The sequence below is a fragment of the Trichomycterus rosablanca genome, chromosome 14, assembly GCF_030014385.1.
Source record: "Trichomycterus rosablanca isolate fTriRos1 chromosome 14, fTriRos1.hap1, whole genome shotgun sequence".
In the NCBI taxonomy this organism is placed as follows: domain Eukaryota; kingdom Metazoa; phylum Chordata; class Actinopteri; order Siluriformes; family Trichomycteridae; genus Trichomycterus; species Trichomycterus rosablanca.
The window spans coordinates 26,192,283-26,214,116 of record NC_086001.1 but is presented as its reverse complement, the minus strand read 5'-3'; the positions used below and the strand labels follow the sequence as shown (position 1 = coordinate 26,214,116).

At 37.5% G+C, this 21,834-nt stretch overlaps 1 protein-coding gene and 2 non-coding genes across 3 annotated transcripts; all 3 read right to left on the bottom strand.

Moving 5' to 3' along the window:
• Positions 1–10,276: 10,276 nt before the first annotated feature.
• Positions 10,277–10,348, bottom strand: trnaq-uug (transfer RNA glutamine (anticodon UUG)). The gene has a single exon. It is a non-coding gene; the product is annotated as a tRNA-Gln (tRNA).
• Positions 10,349–10,673: 325 nt separating this feature from the next.
• Positions 10,674–10,745, bottom strand: trnaq-cug (transfer RNA glutamine (anticodon CUG)). Its single transcript has one exon. It is a non-coding gene; the product is annotated as a tRNA-Gln (tRNA).
• A 3,875-nt stretch (positions 10,746–14,620) lies between these two features.
• Positions 14,621–18,066, bottom strand: LOC134326802 (zinc finger protein 658B-like; the record flags this gene model as incomplete). Its single annotated transcript, XM_063008955.1, has 2 exons — positions 14,621–14,692; positions 16,369–18,066. Coding segments are annotated over 2 exons (1,770 nt in total), but the record flags the coding sequence as incomplete, so codon positions are not given.
• Positions 18,067–21,834: the final 3,768 nt, after the last annotated feature.

The following is a 21,834-nucleotide window of genomic DNA, read 5'->3' as shown; positions in this document are numbered from 1 at the left end:
GCTGGAGGTAAACAGACCGAGTACAAGTACAGTCTGTGTTCCTGTAGTTATGAACTGCTCTCATTCTCAGCAGTTTGAACAGGATTTGAACGGAAGGTAAAGCTCTTATTTTCAGGTTTTGTTTCCTTCCCTTTATTAATCTGTATGTTACCTCAGTGAGCTCGTATCACTGCTCAGAATGTAGAAAGTGCTTCAGTAAATCCAACAGTTCACATATTTCTACACCATAAATACAGATAAATCTATAGGTGGGTGTTTCCTCTTATAGTTTTCTTATTGTTCCTCATATACAGTAGAAACTAATTCACACAAATATACATACAGCATTTTACATGACTTAGATTCTTATCATAAAAGCTTTATCTAAGTTCATGTCATTTCACTTTACAGAATAGCCTTTCAATTCCTTGTTTGTGTTTAGGATTAAATGTAAATAACTTCTCTACTGAGACAAATAGGTGTAGTTTGACTTCACCCATCATGCTTTGTGGCTCCATCTACATTATTTGCACACGTTCCATAGATAATGAGCTAGTACTTCACACAAGAAGGTGTGAATAGTTGGCTGATGATTGACCAATGCAGAGTTTTTAACTCGTCTTGGGTCTTTGTCCTCATCTCTATTTAAGGACTAAACTCTAGACTTGTAGCTGAGTCACTTGGTAAGAAGGATCTTCTGCACGTTCTTCATTAGAAACGACCTGCTGGAGACACCAGCTTTGTTAAAGTGGCTGCCAGGATTCTAACAGGAAGGTAAAGGGTTTTCTTGTTTGTTTCTTTTACATTAATGCTGCATTTGTTGTTCTTTTTATTTTATTATGTTATTTAATATTATTAGATTAATATATTCAGACTGTTTAAAATAGCTTTATGCTCATAATTGTGGTGTTTTATGAAGCTTTTTTTACTCCCAGCACACCAAAGATTTACACTTGTGAGCTAATTATTAGTCCTGTCATGAACTGGATTAGATTTGCTTGGTGCAGGACTGATGTTGAGAAAGTCAGATGTCTTATATCTTTATTTATATCAAGTTATTTATAATTATTTAATTATTCATATCTGCTGTATTTATAAGTATTTTATTCTGATGTTCCCTTAATTCAGATTCTCACTTAGACGTGAAGTGAATTTAATGTTTTTATTACTAGGTGATGAGTTTAATATTATTGTGGAATTAATGTAGTAAAAGTAATTCTAATTAATTGACTTGTTACTTTGTTTCTGTTGCTTTCCAAGGAAACAGTTTCTACAGTCTTATCAAAGCATAAACATGAAGAACTTTCATCACTGCTCAGAGTGTGGGAAGAGTTTTACTAGGCAGAGTCATCTCAAACAACACCAGCGTATTCACACAGGAGAGAAACCATATCACTGCTCAGAGTGTGGGAAGAGTTTTACTAAGCAGAGTCATCTCCAACGACACCAGCGCATTCACACAGGAGAGAAACCATATCACTGCTCAGAGTGTGGGAAGAGTTTTACTACGCAGAGTAATCTCAAACAACACCAGCGCATTCACACAGGAGAGAAGCCATATCACTGCTCAGAGTGTGGGAAGAGTTTTGCTTACAGTAATGCTCTTAAAGTACACCAGCATGTTCACACAGAAGAGAAACCATATCACTGCTCAGAATGTGGAAGGAGTTTTACTCAAAGTAGTGCCCTTAAAGTACACCAGCGTATTCACACAGGAGAGAAGCCGTATCACTGCTCAGAGTGTGGAAAGAATTTTGCTCAACAAGTTAACCTCCAAAAACACCAGCGTATTCACACAGGAGAGAAGCCATATTACTGCTCAGAGTGTGGAAAGAGTTTTGCTGAACATGGTACCCTTCAAAAACACCAGCGTATTCACACAGGAGAGCAGCCATATCACTGCTCAGAGTGTGGAAAGAGTTTTGCTGAACATGGTACCCTTCAAAAACACCAGCGTATTCACACAGGAGAGAAACCATATAACTGCACTGAGTGTGGAAAAAGTTTTGCTGAACATGGTACCCTTCAAAAACACCAGCGTATTCACACAGGAGAGAAACCATATTACTGCTCAGAGTGTGGAAAGATTTTTGCTCATGAAAATAATCTCAAACAGCATCAGCGTATTCACATAGAGAAACTACATCACTGTTAAGACTGTGGGAATTGTTTTAATTGCACATTATGTTTTCCAACAACACCAGCGCATTCACACAGGAGAGAGGTCGTATCACCGTTTACTGTCTGTAAAAACTTTAGTGAAAGGAATATCCTTTAAGTACACCACACCAGCGCATTCACATAAGAGAACGACCCATATTGCTGCTTATAGTGTGGAGGAAGTTTTACTGGAAGCAGCATTTTTAATAGACACCAGTACGGTCATTTTTTACTAATATACACTAGAACTGTTCTACTTCAATTATCAAATGTACATGATGGTATGAGTATGATCATTAATCATCAAATGTAATGTGGTGTAATGTACCAACCTCAGATCTGAATCTGTTTTTATTCTTTATTCAAGTTTAATGTACTTTAATAAACACAGAACAACTTTTACTTTCAAGTGGAAGAATTTTACCCTGGTCTTTATGGTGTTTTTGAAGTTTTCATAAATGAATAGCCTCTTACTTTAACACTTCTAGATCTACACTCCAAAATTCTAGTCTTCAGATGATTTCCACTTAGCAAATAATGAACCGTCCTCAACCAGAATGTACATGAGAAGGTGTGAATGGAGGGCTGTGGACTGAACAGTGTTGCATTGTTCTATCATCATGAGTCTTTGTTCTTTGTGTTTATCTATAGACCAAATTAGTGGTAGCTAAACTCCTTTGTAAAAAGAAATATTCATATTTACGTTTAATTATCCCACCATCTTCTAGTGCATAAAACCCAGTTCATATAAATCCTAATACAGACTGCACTGACATGTTTTAAAATTACATTTAAAAATAAATAAATACTATTGTGGTAGTTCAGGTGTTTTCTTATCATGGAGGTGGCCAACTGACCAAGACAAACTGAGGGGTCGGGAGACAAGTGTTTCTTTATTGATGAATAAATGTATTTGTTAAACTGTAAATTCCATCCGAGTCCTCTGTGTGATGAGAGTTTGGTTTTGAATCTGATGTCAGCAAATGTGTCCATGGTTGTTAAATGGGACTAAACTCACGGTCCATGTATTTGTATGTAGGCTTGAGCTGGAGTGACAATAGAAGATAGATGTAAAGAACTGGGTGGGTACCTAGCTAGCAAAAAAAATTATGATATAAATATCTGGCATGCCGGAACTTTTTGTGTCGGCCCACATCTGGCAGCCGGATCTGGCCCGATGTCAAAATGAATGACGGTTAGACTGTGGCCCGTATACGGCTGCCCGGATCCCAGCCATGACTGCCAGCAATATGCCAGCACTTAACCACCTGCTAGCCAGAACAGCCATTATCGGGCCAAACATGGAGTAGATTTTTAAAAGGTTTTCCCCCTTTAATGGTCACTGGGACTACTACAACTGTTCTTGCTTCTTATTGCTATGAAAATACTCTGTAATATATATATACAGTGTATCACAAAAGTGAGTACACCCCTCACATTTCTGCAGATATTTAAGTATATCTTTTCATGGGACAACACTGACAAAATGACACTTTGACACAATGAAAAGTAGTCTGTGTGCAGCTTATATAACAGTGTAAATTTATTCTTCCTTCAAAATAACTCAATATACAGCCATTAATGTCTAAACCACCGGCAACAAAAGTGAGTACACCCCTAAGAGACTACACCCCTAAATGTCCAAATTGAGCACTGCTTGTCATTTTCCCTCCAAAATGTCATGTGATTTGTTAGTGTTACTAGGTCTCAGGTGTGCATAGGGAGCAGGTGTGTTCAATTTAGTAGTACAGCTCTCACACTCTCTCATACTGGTCACTGAAAGTTCCAACATGGCACCTCATGGCAAAGAACTCTCTGCGGATCTTAAAAGACGAATTGTTGCGCTACATGAAGATGGCCAAGGCTACAAGAAGATTGCCAACACCCTGAAACTGAGCTGCAGCACAGTGGCCAAGATCATCCAGCGTTTTAAAAGAGCAGGGTCCACTCAGAACAGACCTCGCGTTGGTCGTCCAAAGAAGCTGAGTGCACGTGCTCAGCGTCACATCCAACTGCTGTCTTTGAAAGATAGGCGCAGGAGTGCTGTCAGCATTGCTGCAGAGATTGAAAAGGTGGGGGGTCAGCCTGTCAGTGCTCAGACCATACGCCGCACACTACATCAAATTGGTCTGCATGGCTGTCACCCCAGAAGGAAGCCTCTTCTGAAGTCTCTACACAAGAAAGCCCGCAAACAGTTTGCTGAAGACATGTCAACAAAGGACATGGATTACTGGAACCATGTCCTATGGTCTGATGAGACCAAGATTAATTTGTTTGGTTCAGATGGTCTCAAGCATGTGTGGCGGCAATCAGGTGAGGAGTACAAAGATAAGTGTGTCATGCCTACAGTCAAGCATGGTGGTGGGAATGCCATGGTCTGGGGCTGCATGGGTGCAGCAGGTGTTGGGGAGTTACATTTCATTGAGGGACACATAAACTCCAATATGTACTGTGAAATACTGAAGCAGAGCATGATCCCCTCCTTCCGGAAACTGGGTCGCAGGGCAGTGTTCCAGCATGATAATGACCCCAAACACACCTCTAAGACGACCACTGCTTTATTGAAGAGGCTGAGGGTAAAGGTGATGGACTGGCCAAGCATGTCTCCAGACCTAAACCCAATAGAACATCTTTGGGGCATCCTCAAGCGGAAGGTGGAGGAGTGCAAAGTCTCGAATATCTGCCAGCTCCGTGATGTCGTCATGGAGGAGTGGAAAAGCATTCCAGTGGCAACCTGTGAAGCTCTGGTAAACTCCATGCCCAGGAGAGTTAAGGCAGTTCTGGGAAATAATGGTGGCCACACAAAATATTGACACTTCAGGAACTTTCACTAAGGGGTGTACTCACTTTTGTTGCCGGTGGTTTAGACATTAATGGCTGTATATTGAGTTATTTTGAGGGAAGAATAAATTTACACTGTTATATAAGCTGCACACAGACTACTTTTCATTGTGTCAAAGTGTCATTTTGTCAGTGTTGTCCCATGAAAAGATATACTTAAATATCTGCAGAAATGTGAGGGGTGTACTCACTTTTGTGATACACTGTATATATATATACTTGATTATAATTATAAGTAATAATAATAATAATAAGAGTACAATTAAAACAGTAACAGGAAAAAAAAACAGATGTACACCAAAACACATTTTTCAATATTTTATTTCAAGTATTTTTATTTATTAGAAAATGTTTTGTCCTGCCATAATTGACTACTGATCTCCTGCCTCCTGACACTGGTCTGTAATTCTGGAATGAAAACAAAAACTATTTTTCACAGATCAATGTGGATCTTATTTAAATTTTTCAGTTCCACTTAATGATGGAAAAGAAATATTGAATAAGAAAAAAGTAACTGTAGTTTAAATACGTTTACCTGGTTAAAAATGGTTTATTGATTCACTCAGGCAGCAGGAGTGGCATCACGAAAAGCAGTTTCCAGAACAGTGCTAGAGCAGAATAAACAGTAGGCTTGTTCGACTTAACCCGGCGCTGCGCAGACCGATCGCCGCCTGGCTCGGTACGGTGCATGCCGGTTAAGAAGCACAAACTTCTACACAATTGTACAATGTACTTATTAACCACATTATTCATTAGTGATTCATACTGGGCACATCGGTGAGCATACTGAAGTTTACTGTTTAACAATGCATCTATAAAATACAGTGGCATGCGAACATTTGGGCACCCCGGTCAAAATTACTGTTACTGTGAACAGTTAAGCAAGTTGAAGATAAAATTATCTCCAAAAGGCATGAAGTTAAAGATGACACAAAAACATTTTTTTTTATTATGTCTCTATAATGAATTACATCTTGGTTGTGAGGTTGTAATGAATGTTGTTCATCATCCTCTTCATCCTGCACATCATCACCATGGTCTCCTGGCTCCAAGCAAACACTGTGTAGAATGCAACAGACACTGCTGAGCTGATGGACTGGACATTCCTCATGTGCAGGCATCGGAGTCTCCTAAACTTTGCCGAAGGCATGCTCAATGACCACACGGCCAGTGTTTAGTTTTCTATTAAAGCGCTTCTGCCTAGCTGTCAAGTGCCCATTGTCTCTGTAAGGCCTCATCAGTTGGGGCAATAGAGGGTAGGCTGAATCCCCAATTATATACATCCCTTGTGGGACCATGGACAGGGGATCTTCTTCCAAAAGAAGAGCAACCTCTGTGAGGCGAAAGGCTCTGGCATCATGCCAACTACCAGGATGACCCACACTGATGTGGGTGAACTGCCGGTGACTGTCACAAAATCCAGTGAGAATGATAGAATAAAACTGTTTCCTGTTAAAATATGCCAGGGGGTTGTCACAGTGTGGCTTCTGAATATGAATGTGGCATCCATCTACTGCACAGATAGTGTTTGGAAATCCAGCTGCTTGAAAGCCTAACAAAGAATTGTGCAGGGTTTGTCCTAAAGGCCAGGAAATGTGGTGTGCCATGTGAGTACAAAACTCATGGAGATGTTTGGCAAGAGTGGATTTTGTGATATTGAATCTGTCTGAAATACCCCTATATATATGACTCCTGGTTCAACAGTGTCCATAGACAGGCTAGGACACTCTTTGTCAGTGGCAATTTTGTCTGCTGTGGATTCATATAGACAGGGCCAATGGTGCTTATAAGATCCTACATAGTAAGTGAGAGAAAAGAAGGTTATCATATCGTACCTGCACTTGTCCTTTGGAGAGTCTGAAATGACCTCTAAATTCTGAGAGACTATAGAGGGGGACAACATCCTCTACAAAATGTTGTATTTTTGGAACAAGCCTAAAGAAGGGTAAATGTGATTAAGTCATTACGTAGACAATATAATTAGACAGTTTGGACTTTAAGCCACTTTGACACAATATTATTGCAGTCTATTTACCATATACACAACCATAATGATTAAGGTCTGATTGAGTGCACTTTATAATTTCCATCTAATTATTTCTAGAACACTTTTACGTACATTGTTTATCATATTCACTAATTCTACCTTGAACAAACCGTATATTTGGAATTATGTATTCACACGTTTTCATGTGAAATGTCTTGAAAAATAGGCTACTTAGTTTAGGTCTATTCATTTAAACTGTTGTAGACAAATATTTAAATCTATTCAATAACATAAATATGTGTTTGATAACATGTTAGAACTTTTCTTTTTCACCAATCTACAAGATAAATGAATGATGAGTAAAACTATATTTATTTACAGATTACAGAAACTTAGTTTGACACTTTAAACCCAGCGTTTGTTTTCCAAATCCATAGTGGTGAATATAGCTGACCATCATCTATATTCACCACTATGGATTTGGAAAACAAACGCTGGGTTTAACCTGCTCAATGATCAAGAATGTCAACGGGCAGCTCTCACTGACCACCAAGGCGAGGCGCAGTTCATCTCGAACAAGCCTATTGACTGATCAATCAGCTGCAGTTCATCAGCTTGGTTCATGTTAAACAGTTAGTTGCAGATTGGAGCAGCATTTCTTCCATAATGAAAGATAATTCAGTCTTGTCTTTACAAAGAAACGCTTTCACAAAGCGTTCACTGGAACAAAAAAAAAGGATAAAGAAGCTTGGACCGGATCGTCCCAATTTACAAATTCAGCAACAGGCAAGTGATCGAGGACGAGACTACACCCGAGCCTTTTCCAGCTCTTGTTATGACAAACAGAATTGGCTAGCTGGATGCGACCTAAGTAATGCCTTTTACTGCTTTCCCTGTTTGCTATTTCAAAGTCCTTGCACGGAGGCGTTGTGGATAACGACCGGGGTACGAGATTTAAAACATCTTTCAGAAAAATAGCTAAGAAAAGAAAACTTAGCATTGCTCAACAGCTAGATTAAGGTTACAGGATTGCTGTTAGAAGGCACAATGAAGAGGTGACGAAAAATCGGCGCATCCTGTCTAGAATAATAGACTGTGTGAAATTTTGTGGAGCCTTTGAGCTGGCCTTGCGTGGCCATGATGAAAGTAAGAGCTCAGATAATCCCGGAATTTTTCGAGGGTTGGTGGATTTTGTTGCTTCTCTTGATGGAGTGTATGTTGTCTGTTCTGAAGGAACATATAATCAAAGAAGCCCAGGGCAGCGATTTTCTTTCAATCCAGGCAGATGAGACAATGGATATTGCCACGCAGTGCCAGCTTGTTCTTGTACTACGCTATATTGATGCTAAAAACAATGTGCAGGAAAGATTTTTTTAGTTCATCCCTTTGTAGTCGGCCACTGCTGATTCCATTGCTACAGCCCTAAAAGAACGTCTTGCAACTATCCTTCCTGAGGATCAAAAGGGTAAGCTCATCTGCCAGGCATATGATGGAGCCAGCGTGATGAGGGGTGCCACTGCAGGTGTTCAGAAGAAGATACAAGACATGTACCCAAATGCACACTACATCCACTGCTACGCACATCAGCTCAATCTGATAATGCAGCAGGCTACTTCTCACATAACCAAAGTGAGAATTTTTTTTTCTAACCTTGGTGGATTTGCCAGCTTTTTTTCCAGATCACCCAAGCGCACAAGTATTCTTGATAAAGTTGTGGCGCACAGACTACCAGCATCCAGCAATATCAGATGGAACTTTCACAGCCGGACCATCAATACTGTGTTTGAACACAGAGAGGACCTCATTCGCTGTTTTGAAAGCATACGAGACTCTGGTGACTTTGACCCCATTACTGTCAGAGAGGCAGGTGCGTTTGCCATGCTACTGGAGGATCAGGATTTTAAGTTCTTTCTGCAGCTTTTCCACCATATCATGCCTCATGTGGACCTCCTCTATTCCAAACTCCAGAAGAAGGTCATAGATTCAGTTTATATCAAGGAGAGCATTCAGCAGTTCCAGCAGGACATTTAAAAGATCAGGTAATAGTTGTACATTTTCCTCTTTTGTTTATTAGTATTATTGTTATTATTATTGTTATTGTAATTTTTTTCCTTTGCAGAAATTCTCTCCATTCCATGGTTGGACAAAGCAGTGAAGGTAGCGGTCAGCCAGTAAAGAAGCGTCGGACACTCAGTGTAGAAGACCATGAAAGGATTGCTGCAGAGGTGAGTTGTGGAAGTCACAGTCCAATTAGATTTGTTTAGAGCTGTTTCTATGCTATGCATGAATGATCAGTGTATGTTGGTGTAATGCTTGTCAGCAATATATTTTATTATTCTTGCTGTACTGCAATATATGGGTAATATGGAATAAAACAAATTCTCATAACATTTGGTTCCTGAATTTTCTATAAACCTGTCCAACAAAAATTCTGTTCCAAAAATGCTTTAACACATTTTGTCTTGAAAATGGCAGCAAACTCATTTCTATGACTTGATCTATGACTAAATTTCAACAGTGATAGAAAAATAACTATTTAGATGTGAAATAAATAAATTATGATCACTTCATAATTTTCATGTTTATCCTTCTCTAGGTCTATGATATCATACTGGGACACACCAGTGAGCGCTTTTCCTTCACAAACCACCTTGTTAGTGCCACACTCTTGCAGGGGGACAGGTTTAAACAATACAAGACAGCATTTCCTGAAGATGCACTGAGCAACACCTTAAAAGCCTATCCAGTGCTCAATCAAGGTAAGCTGAAGACAGAGCTTAGTCTTATCTACAGCAGGGAAGAGTTCAAAGCCTGTTGTGGTGCTGTGGGCCTATTCCAGATGTTTATGGAAAATAATCTTGAAGAAGTATTTTCAGAGACTGTCACTCTCCTGAAGATCCTCATCACCACACCCATGACCACAGCAGAAGCTGAAAGGTGCTTGTCAACCTTGAAAAGAATTCAAACTTTTCTGAGAAACTCTATGACCCAGGACAGGCTGAATGCATTGGCCATGTTGTCAATGGATAAGAGACTAGTGACTGAGATTACTGACTTTAACCATAATGTCATTGAGAAATTTGCAAGACAGAAGGAAAGGAGGGCAAAATTCATGTTCAAATAGTGCTACTTTTAAAGGCTTGTGTTTTTATTGTTTTGTTTTTAATTTGTTGTTTTGTTTGCGCCCCCTCAAATTTTTTAGCACCAGCCGCCACTGCTTTTGGTGTTACAATTCGGCATAGAGCAGTCATATGTGGAACACTATTCTCTACTCAGCATTGATAACAGTGTTTTTACCTAAATAAAACCAGGTTCCACCGAGATTTGAACTCGGATCACTGGATTCAAAGTCCAGAGTGCTAACCATTACACCATGGAACCACACAATGAGATCTTACTTAAATCCAAAAGTGAATAATTAGTCATTTAAGAGCAAGTTGGCTGTTAGATGGCGCTGTAAACAATGATTAGCGATTATATTTTGGGATGGAGCAGTCACATGTGGAACACTATAACACTACTAGTGCTATTATGATATTCAAGCTGGATGAATGGATGGAAATTAACATGTCATTTAAGGTGACTCTAAACTAGCACAAGCAATTGTGATGCTGTGTTGTACTGCACATGCGCTGAATGCTACCATCCTGAAACTGCTAATGTTTCTCAATCTTGGACCTCACACCGGCCCCAAATAAAAGCAGTAAGGTCCCACCGAGATTTGAACTCAGATCACTGGATTCAGAGTCCAGAGTGCTAACCATTACACCATGGAACCCTGACACCATGAAAACTAAACCTTTTTAAACATTTGCTAAGTAAATAAAGCAAAACTACACAACTTCAGACTTTACTTTACTTTAAACTTACGTGATTGATATAATTGATTGAAATCAATTGAACAAACTGAGGTAATTTAGAAGTTTTAAACACAAAATAAAAGTAATTTTAGTTAAACATTGCTACCCAGGTATCAAAATCACAACAAAACGTTCCACTGTTGGAAAATTGCACCAAGTTAAGGATGCAGTTGGCCGGTAGATGGAGCTGTAAACCCACTTTAGGACTTAAACTAACAAACAAGTGATCCTTCTCTAACATCACGACCAGATTAAGAACTAATTCACAGTTTACAAACCAACACAATTCAGAATATAACAATAAGAACTAAATGTAAAAGTGTAAGTTAGTCGCGTCTTTCTATGAGAGGCCGTTTGAGAGATAATTCATTCTTGCTCACACTTACACCACTATACTCTTACACAAACACTACTATAGGTTACCTTCATAAAAGCACTAGCATACTCTCATACATGAATTACTATACTCTTTCACATATACTACTATACCCTCTTACAACTATAATCACACTCTCTTTTATTCACTATCATACTCTCATACACACAGCACTATTCTCTCTTGCACAGATAACTAAACATGCATTATGTGCTTTCATGATAATCTGTGTAACAGAGAATAGTAGTATATATATGTAAGTTTGGTAGTCTGTGTGCGGGACGTTAATACTGTATGAAAAACAAAAATCTACTATATGTTTAAGAGAATATTATTATATGCAAAAGAAAAATAGCATAGGTAAGCGTATTGAATAGTGTATGTGAATGCAAATAATCATGTTTAAGGAACAGAATGACAGTGAATGCAAGACAGAATGATGGTGCATGTGAATAAGAATAGTTGTTCTACGGCCTCTCATAAAAAACTGCAACATTCATTAATAACAGTAAACACAGAGAGATGGCTTTGATTCGTATGAATCGACTCACTTATATTAATAATGTGAATAGAGCATGTCCCACTATACACCTCTCTTAAAGACACACACACACACGTCCTATGACAGCAGTCACAGATTTATCTTTACTGTTAGCCCTATTGTTACTTTTTTTTTCTGACTGAACTGGAGAACATTAAACGTGCACGTGTGCGTTGTCAGCAAAACTAATCAAATATGTCTCCTATGTGTGAAACAATGTTGCCAACTCCTCAGTAAGGAAAGTAGCTATTGGCTGTCCTAAAATTTGCTAAATGGCGTCATCGCCTAATTTGCATAATTGTTAGAACATGTTGATATGTCTATATATTATTAACAATAGGTAGCGATAGATAAATTGATCTGTATTCTTCTAAGGTTTTGCATCTGTGATTTATTATACCACGTTGGATAAGATCCCAGTGAGAAAATTATACATCACACAGATCTTATCTATAGTTACAAAACATGGAATAAGAAACAAATCATGACAAATCATGACTGAACTGACAAGGGAAAAGCAACGTACACAAACAGCTAAGTACAAGCTAACGTAATAAATGCTCAACATATTCACTCAGTAATGAACTTTATTAGACACTTACCTTTACTGTACCAGCTGAACTGCTGAGAAAGCACAAAACTGAAAAATAACCGAATACATTTTGTGTTGTCGTAACGTTAAGGTCGCAGATGGTTATTTAAAAATGATTGGCTTCGCTATAGATGTATCACTGAAAGCATGTATAAACCTGGTTAAATACAACGTTAACACATAGCATTAGATAAAGAACTGTTATTCAACTGTATGCAATCATGTATAGCTAATCTGAGCACCTTGCATAGTTCTGAAATAGAATACAAAATAAGTCACATGATAACGGCATTACATACACTTAAACTTTACACTTTTAAAGGAATTAAAACTAAAACCACACATTACTAACCGCTAACAGAAATAAATTAGGCAAAGGTAGCACAGAATTATAGACGTCCACTCAATGAGTCAAAAACAGATGTGCGCATGCTCGGTAGGACAAATCGATGGTATTGGGTAAAATAAATCAACAGAACAACAGCAGCACCCGCCGCTCGGTGAGGACAGTAACTGCAGAACGATATGTGCTCTCACGTCAGAGTCTCCAAAAGTCTCCAATAACACCAGAAAAAGTCTCGGGGTCTGAAAACTCGCTATATACAGCACAAATATCCACCTGATAAGTCACCAGAGACCGGCTGTCCAAAGTAGAAGAACGTCCCTTTGGTTTCCGTATGTTAAATGAATATACTCGCCCAACGTGGGGCTCGAACCCACGATCCTAGCATGTAGGTTTAATTCATTAAGATCACGGCCATGGAGGTATTCCAGAAAGCGGGTTAAGTAATTAAACCGGGTAAGATCATTCAGAATGAACAAAAACCTGAGGTTTTCTCATGCTAACCTGGCGTGTCCTTTCCTCCAGTATCCAGTGGATACCGACATACAATGTTTCCGTTCATATAAGCGTTCATATGATTCCCTCAGCACTACATACTGCCTGCAGGACCTGAGTCATATCTGCTCCAGTCGCTGGTTGGCGGCATTAAGCTCAGTCAAGAACTTTTAGGAAATGTATAGTTTAGATGGTTCACACATATAAGAACCTACAAAACCTCTTAGATGTGTATTAAGAAAGTCTGAACATAAGAAATGACTAGACAGTGATGTCTGAAGTAGGACTGAGATCTCGGATCATTAAAATAACATGAAACTGCTGCATTTCTGGTGCAATAACAAACAAATTCAGTTTAGGAGCCGCTCATTTCTACAGATCTTCACTGAAAGTGTGCAGAATCTCAAATGGTTTTTGTGCTGTACACAAATTATGTACAAAGTGAATTATGTACAAAGATCTAAAGGGTGTAGATGAACCGGCCGGTTAGCTGAGTTGGTTAGAGCGTGGTGCTAATAACGCCAAGGTTGCGGGTTCGATCCCTGTAAGGGCCACACCCACTTTAATGATAATGAGAGAACCTCCCTGAGAACACCTGATCTCAGAAGCTAAGCAGGGTCGGGCCTGGTTAGTACTTGGATGGGAGACCGCCTGGGAATACCAGGTGCTGGAAGCTTTTATCCACACACACCCACCTTCACTCCAAACCTCCTGTTACACACTGACCCAGCGGCTTTTTCTTCATCAAAGCTACACAATGAGACAAAGATCAGCTCATACTTTCATTCTTACTACAGTAAAATGTGAAGATTAAAATGTTGTACAGACATCGTCGCCATCTAGTGCTGCTAGAAATAAAAATAAATTAAAATAAGTGAAATGTTTATTTTGTACTTTGGTTTTATATTATTTGTACAAACACTTGTTTTATACAACTTTAAACCTGTAATAAAAGATGAAGATTTTAAATGTGTCTTTATTTGCTTTAACTAAGCTAAAGTTTTTAACAGGGACAGAATGACAGTTTGTGTAGCAGGGCTGGACACGCCTCACTATTGAAGTGGAAGGTAAACCCACACTCCTGCAAGAATAGAAAACATTCATATGAATGAACAAAACACAGATCTCAAATAACATGAACCTGAAGGTATGAACTTACATTGTAGAAAAGAAAAACAAGCCAGTAGCAGCAGGGTGCACATTAAACCATTTACAGAAGGGCAATTAAGTATATTGAAATAATGTCATGTTTAGTTCTCCAACATGCTTCTCTAACTCTGTTCTTTCTTTCTTCTACCTTTTACAATCTGATCATCTGATAATCTGAGTTTGATTCCTGTGTATTACAGTGTTTACAGAGTCCAGATACAATTTCTCTCAAGTGTGAATGCGCTGGTGTAATTTGAGATGACAATGTTGATTAAAACTCTGAGATCCACACTAAGATCACTGATATGGTTTCTCTCCAGTGTGAATGTGCTGGTGTATTTTACGGTCACTTTGTATATTAAAGCTTTTCTCACACAGGGCACTGATACGGTTTCTCTCCAGTGTGAATGTGCTGGTGTATTAACTTTATCCTGCCACCTTTATACGCCCTGCATAAACTGGCAGATAGATAACTCCTCCACCAATCACCACGCTGTAGAAGATGTTTAGTTCAACTCTGTTTAATGGTAAACTGGAAGTAGGGTAAAACTACAAGCAGTAAAAACAACACGTTTATAAACTTCAGCACATCAAGACATGAATATCAAATAATATTTAAGTTTAAAGTCCATGGGTGTGTTCGAAAACCTAGGGAGCTGCCTTGCTGTCTTACTGTCTACATAGGCAGCTGACTTAGTAGAGAGGATTCTTATAAGTCAATGACTTATAAGGCAGGTTATTCGAACGCGCTACTTAGATAGCGATTCCATCGGGTTTAGCATTTCGCGTTTAGCATCTCGCCATTAAAACCAATAAACTGAGGTAGCACAGCACGCTAACGTCAATAACATCTCCCTTCATGTACCGATAACGGTTAAATTTTGTACAAGTTTATACAAGTTAAAAATCAGTAATATTTTATTTACGTTTGAAAATAACTCCATTCGTTTCTCCGCCCCGTCAGCCATGAATGCTGGGATTGTCTTGATCACTAAGGCAGCGTCCGATGCTCACTCGTTCTTGAGCCAAAATAACATTGAAATAATAAGATTTCTCAGAAGTGAGGATTTTAAGGCATCTAGGATTTCGAACAGCTTCCTTCTCGGGAGCGCGCACAGGATGACGTAAAATGCTGCCTATGTAGACAGCACACTAGCTTTTCGAACACACCCTAAATGCATATTATTCCAAGTTATGCATTTCAATACTAATGATCCAACATGTGCGAATTCATTTAACTTAATGCATCATGAGCTAACCTGACTCAAGCATGTAATACAAAATCAACTAATACTCTTAATAAACATCAATTAAAACGTCTATTAACAAATAAACATACCCACAATGCATCCAAAGGCATGAAATGAACTTCAGGAGGCTCCACTACATTCTCGTGCACGAATCGCTTCACTTAGCGAACCGCTACTATGAATCATCATCAGTTACCAAACGACTCTTAAACAAACAGTAAACATTTACCACATGAACTGTATTAACAGCACAAACTCTGTTGATTAAAACTCCTCCCACACTGTGAGCACTGATGAGAGCTGCGTCCAGAATCACATACTTCCATACTCAATAGTACGCGAGAGCAGTACGCGAGAGCGGTTAGTATGTCTGAATACACAGTATAAATAAAAAGGTACGTGAGAAGTACCCGGATGACCTACTTCTTGGGCAGCCATGTTCGAGTATGCAACCCATAATGTATCCCATAATGCAACTGTAGCTGTGAAGTGGAAGGAAAAACAAGAAATTGGGGAGAAGGAGGAGTCCTCTGTTTACAGAGGTGAAAGATAAACAAAATAAAAATGTTATTATTGTGTACAACCCTAAATAACGGTATGATTAGCGCAAAAAGACGATAAATATCAAAAAATTTGGCAAGTGGGGCTTGTCTGTAACTATGGTGGTCTGCAACCATGGCGATATTACCTCATCACATCATTACTTGACGTTGGTAAGATGGCAGACGTAGTACGTAGGGGTGTTGTTACTTCTGTACTGAAAGCGGTGCGTACTTCCTCCAATCTAGTACAGACTCTGTTAGTATCTGATTCCGGATGCAGATAATGTTTCTCTCCAGTGTGAATGCGCTGGTGTCTTTTGAGATCATTCTTTCTATTAAAACTCTTCCCACAGTGTGAGCACTGATACGGTTTCTCTCCAGTGTGAATGCGCTGGTGTATTTTGAGAGTAGACTGTGTATAAAAACTTTTCCCACACTGTGAGCACTGATATGGTTTCTCTCCAGTGTGAATGCGCTGGTGTATTTTGAGAGCACTCTGAATATTAAAACTCTTCCCACACTGTGAGCACTGATACGGTATCTCTCCAGTGTGAATGCGCTGGTGTATTTTGAGATGACTCAGTCTATTAAAACTCTTCTCACACTGTGAGCACTGATATGGTTTCTCTCCAGTGTGAATGCGCTTGTGTCTTTTGAGACTACCGTGTTGATTAAAACTTTTTCCACACTGTGAACACTGATATGGTTTATCTCCAGTGTGAATGCGCTGGTGTATTTTCAGATCACTCTTTGTATTAAAACTCTTTCCACACTGTGAGCACTGATATGGTTTATCTCCAGTGTGAATGTGCTGGTGTCTTTTCAGATGACTCTTTGTATTAAAACTCTTCGCACACTGTGAGCACTGATATGGTTTCTCTCCAGTGTGAATGCGCTGGTGGGTTTTGAGACTAGTCTGTTGATTAAAAGTCTTCACACACTGTGAGCACTGATACGGTTTCTCTCCAGTGTGAATGCGCTGGTGTATTTTGAGAGATTCCTGTCTGTTAAAACTCTTCTCACACTGTAAGCACTGATACGGTTTCTCTCCAGTGTGAATGCGCTGGTGTATTTTGAGATTACTCTGTATACTAAAACTCTTTCCACACTGTGAGCACTGATACGGTTTCTCTCCAGTGTGAAAGCGCTGGTGTGTTTTGAGATAACAGTGTCGATTAAAACTCTTTCCACACTGTGAGCACTGATATGGTTTAACTCCAGTGTGAATGCGCTGGTGTATTTTCAGATCACTCTTTGTATTAAAACTCTTTTCACACTGTGAGCACTGATATGGTTTATTTCCAGTGTGAATGCGCTGGTGTATTTTGAGATGTGTCTGTTGATTAAAAGTCTTTGCACACTGTGAGCACTGATACGGTTTCTCTCCAGTGTGAATGCGCTGGTGTCTTTTGAGAGATTCCTGTCTGTTAAAACTCTTCTCACACTTTGAGCACTGATACGGTTTCTCTCCAGTGTGAATGCGCTGGTGTTTTTTTAGATGACTTTTTATATTAAAACTCTTTCCACACTGTGAGCACTGATACGGTTTCTCTCCAGTGTGAATGCGCTGGTGTATTTTCAGAGCACTCAGTGTATTAAAACTCTTTTCACACTGTGAGCACTGATACGGTTTCTCTCCAGTGTGAATGCGCTGGTGTATTTTGAGCTCACTCTGTTGATTAAAACTCTTTCCACACTGTGAGCACTGATATGGTTTATTTCCAGTGTGAATGCGCTGGTGTATTTTGAGCTCACTCTGTCTATTAAAACTCTTTCCACACTGTGAGCACTGATATGGTTTCTCTCCAGTGTGAATGCGTTGGTGTATTTTGAGATAACTCTGTATATTAAAACTCTTTCCACACTGTGAGCACTGATACGGTTTCTCTCCAGTGTGAATGCGCTGGTGTATTTTGAGATGACTCTGGTACTTGAAGCTCTTCCCACAGTGTGAGCAGACGTTTCCTTCTTCCTGTGTGGGACTGAGAGAGGTGTTAATGCTGACAGTACCAGAGGACGTTTGCTGATTACTGGAGCTTCTGGTGGGCGTCAGATCCTCATGTTCAGTCTTAATCTTCACCAGAGTCTCATATTTATCATGGTTGCAGCTCTTGATGTGATTGTGGAGCTGATTTTGGGTTGTAGAGGAACGTGGACACGAGAAGCAGCAAAAATCCTTGTTCAGTTCTGAAGCAGAAAATAATTAAATACATTTATAACATTATAAATAATAAATACATTTATAACATTATAAATAATCAAATACATTTATAACATTATAAATAATCACATACATTTATAACATTATAAATAATCAAATACATTTATAACATTATAAATAATCAAATACATTTATAACATTATACATAATCAAATACATTTATAACATTATAAATAATCAAATACATTTATAACATTATGAATATTAAATAAATTTATAACATTATACATAATCAAATACATTTATAACATTATAAAAAACCAAATACATTTATAACATTATAAATAATCAAATACATTTATAACATTATGAATATTAAATACATTTATAACATTATAAATAATAAATACATTTATAACATTATAAATAATCAAATACATTTATAACATTATAAATAATCAAATACATTTATAACATTATGAATATTAAATACATTTATACATTATAAATAACAAATACATTTATAACATTATAAATAACCAAACACATTTATAACATTATACATAATCAAATACATTTATAACATTATAAAAAACCAAATACATTTATAACATTATAAATAATCAAATACATTTATAACATTATGAATATTAAATACATTTATAACATTATAAATAACAAATACATTTATAACATTATAAATAACCAAACACATTTATAACATTATAAATAATCAAATACATTTATAACATTATAAATAATCAAATACATTTATAACATTATAAATAATCAAATACATTTATAACATTATAAATAATCAAATACATTTATAACATTATAAATAATCATATACATTTATAACATTATAAATAATCAAATACATTTATAACATTATAAATGATCAAATACATTTATAACATTATAAATAATCAAATACATTTATAACATTATAAATAATCAAATACATTTATAACATTATAAATAATCAAATACATTTATAACATTATAAATAATCACATACATTTATAACATTATAAATAATCAAATACATTTATAACATTATAAATAATCAAATACATTTATAACATTATAAATAATCAAATACATTTATAACATTATAAATAATCACATACATTTATAACATAAATAATCAAATACATTTATAACATTATAAATAATCAAATACATTTATAACATTATAAATAATCAAATACATTTATAACATTATAAATAATCAAATACATTTATAACATTAAAAATAATCCCATACATTTATAACATTATAAATAATCAAATACATTTATAACATTATAAATAATCATATACATTTATAACATTATAAATAATCAAATACATTTATAACATTATAAATAATCAAATACATTTATAACATTATAAATAATCACATACATTCATAACATTATAAATAATCAAATACATTTATAACATTATAAATAATCAAATACATTTATAACATTATAAATAATCAAATACATTTATAACATTATAAATAATCAAATACATTTATAACATTAAAAATAATCCCATACATTTATAACATTATAAATAATCAAATACATTTATAACATTAAAAATAATCCCATACATTTATAACATTATAAATAATCAAATACATTTATAACATTATACATAATCAAATACATTTATAACATTATAAATAATCAAATACATTTATAACATTAAAAATAATCAAATACATTTATTACATTATAAATAATCAAATACATTTATAACATTATAAATAATCAAATACATTTATAACATTATAAATAATCACATACATTTATAACATTATAAATAATCAAATACATTTATAACATTAAAAATAATCAAATACATTTATAACATTATAAATAATCAAATACATTTATAACATTATAAATAATCAAATACATTTATAACATTATAAATAATCAAATTCATTTATAACAATATAAATAATCTAATACATTTATAACATTATACATAATCAAATACATTTATAACATTATAAATAATCAAATACATTTATAACATTATAAATAATCAAATACATTTATAACATTATAAATAATCAAATACATTTATAACATTATAAATAATAATATATATTTATAACATTATAAATAATCAGATACATTTATTGTAACGGTAAGTGGGCTAGACTGACAGGAGGGGCGCACACACACGCAGAGAGGTATTAACTGATATATTTAATAACAATAAAGACAAAAGATCACACAAACAAAACCAACAAATACTTGACCTAAGCTAAGATAAATGCTAAATATACAAACACGAACCTAAACCCTAAGCTAAACAAGAACTAGACAGGACTAAAGGCAAACAGGACTTAAATGACTAACAGGGCGAACCAACAGGCTAAACAGACAGGCTAAACAAAGATTAAACAGGTTACTAGAACATGAACTAACTAGACAGGAACATAGAACAAAACCAAAACAGAATGAACAGACCGGATGGGACGGAGCAGAGCAGGTAGGAATCAGAATCAAGGGCTAAACCAAACAGAAACCATAACAAACAGAGTTACCACAGAATAGTCTCCAACCAGCCTTTCCCTGATCCTCTCCTAAATACAGGCAGCCGGGGCTAATTAGCCCCAGCTAACCAATCAGGAGAGGGAGGCTGGCTGGAGACTGGGGAGAGAAGGGCGTGGCACACTAGAGCACAGGGAGGCTTAAAGCGTGACAGTAGCCCCCTCCCAAAGGCACGCCTCCTGGAGTGCCCCAAAAAAAAATATCCCAAAACAAGGAGGTCCCGGGCCCTGAGGGGCAAATTCAAAGTCATTAAGAATGTCCTCAGGCAGGCGTGATAAAAATGGTGGGACGCCGGCTGCCAACAGAAATCCAGATGTGCCGTCGGGGGGCGTCACCGAGAATTCAGAAGCGCCATCGGGGGGCGCTGACGAGGAATCAGGAGCAGCATCTAGGGGTGCCGACGAGAGTTCAGAAGCGCCGTCTGGGGGCGCTGACGAGGAGTCAGGAGCACCATCTAGGGGTGTCGACGAGAGTTCAGAAGCGCCGTCTGGGGGCGCTGACGAGGAGTCAGGAGCACCATCTAGGGGTGTCGACGAGAGTTCAGAAGCGCCGTCTGGGGGCGCTGACGAGGAGTCAAGAGCACCATCTAGGGGTGTCGACGAGAGTTCAGAAGCGCCGTTGGGGGGCGCTGACGAGGAGCCCGGAGCGCCGTCGAGCATCATCTCATAAACAGAAATACCATCGGAGAACGCCATCTCCGGAACAGAAGTGCCTTCGGAGGACGCCATCTCAGGAACTGAAACGCCATCGGAGGGCGTCCTCTCAGGAACAGAAACGCCTTCGGAGGGCGTCATCACAGGAACAGAAACGCCATCTGAGGGCGTCATCTCAGAAACAGAAACGCCTTCGGTAGGCGTCATCTCAGGAACAGAAACGCCATCGGAGGGCGTCATCTCAGAAACAGAAACGCCATCTGAGGGCGTCATCTCAGAAACAGAAGCGCCTTCGGAGTACGCCATCTCAGGAACAGAAACGCCATCGGAGGGCGTCATCTCAG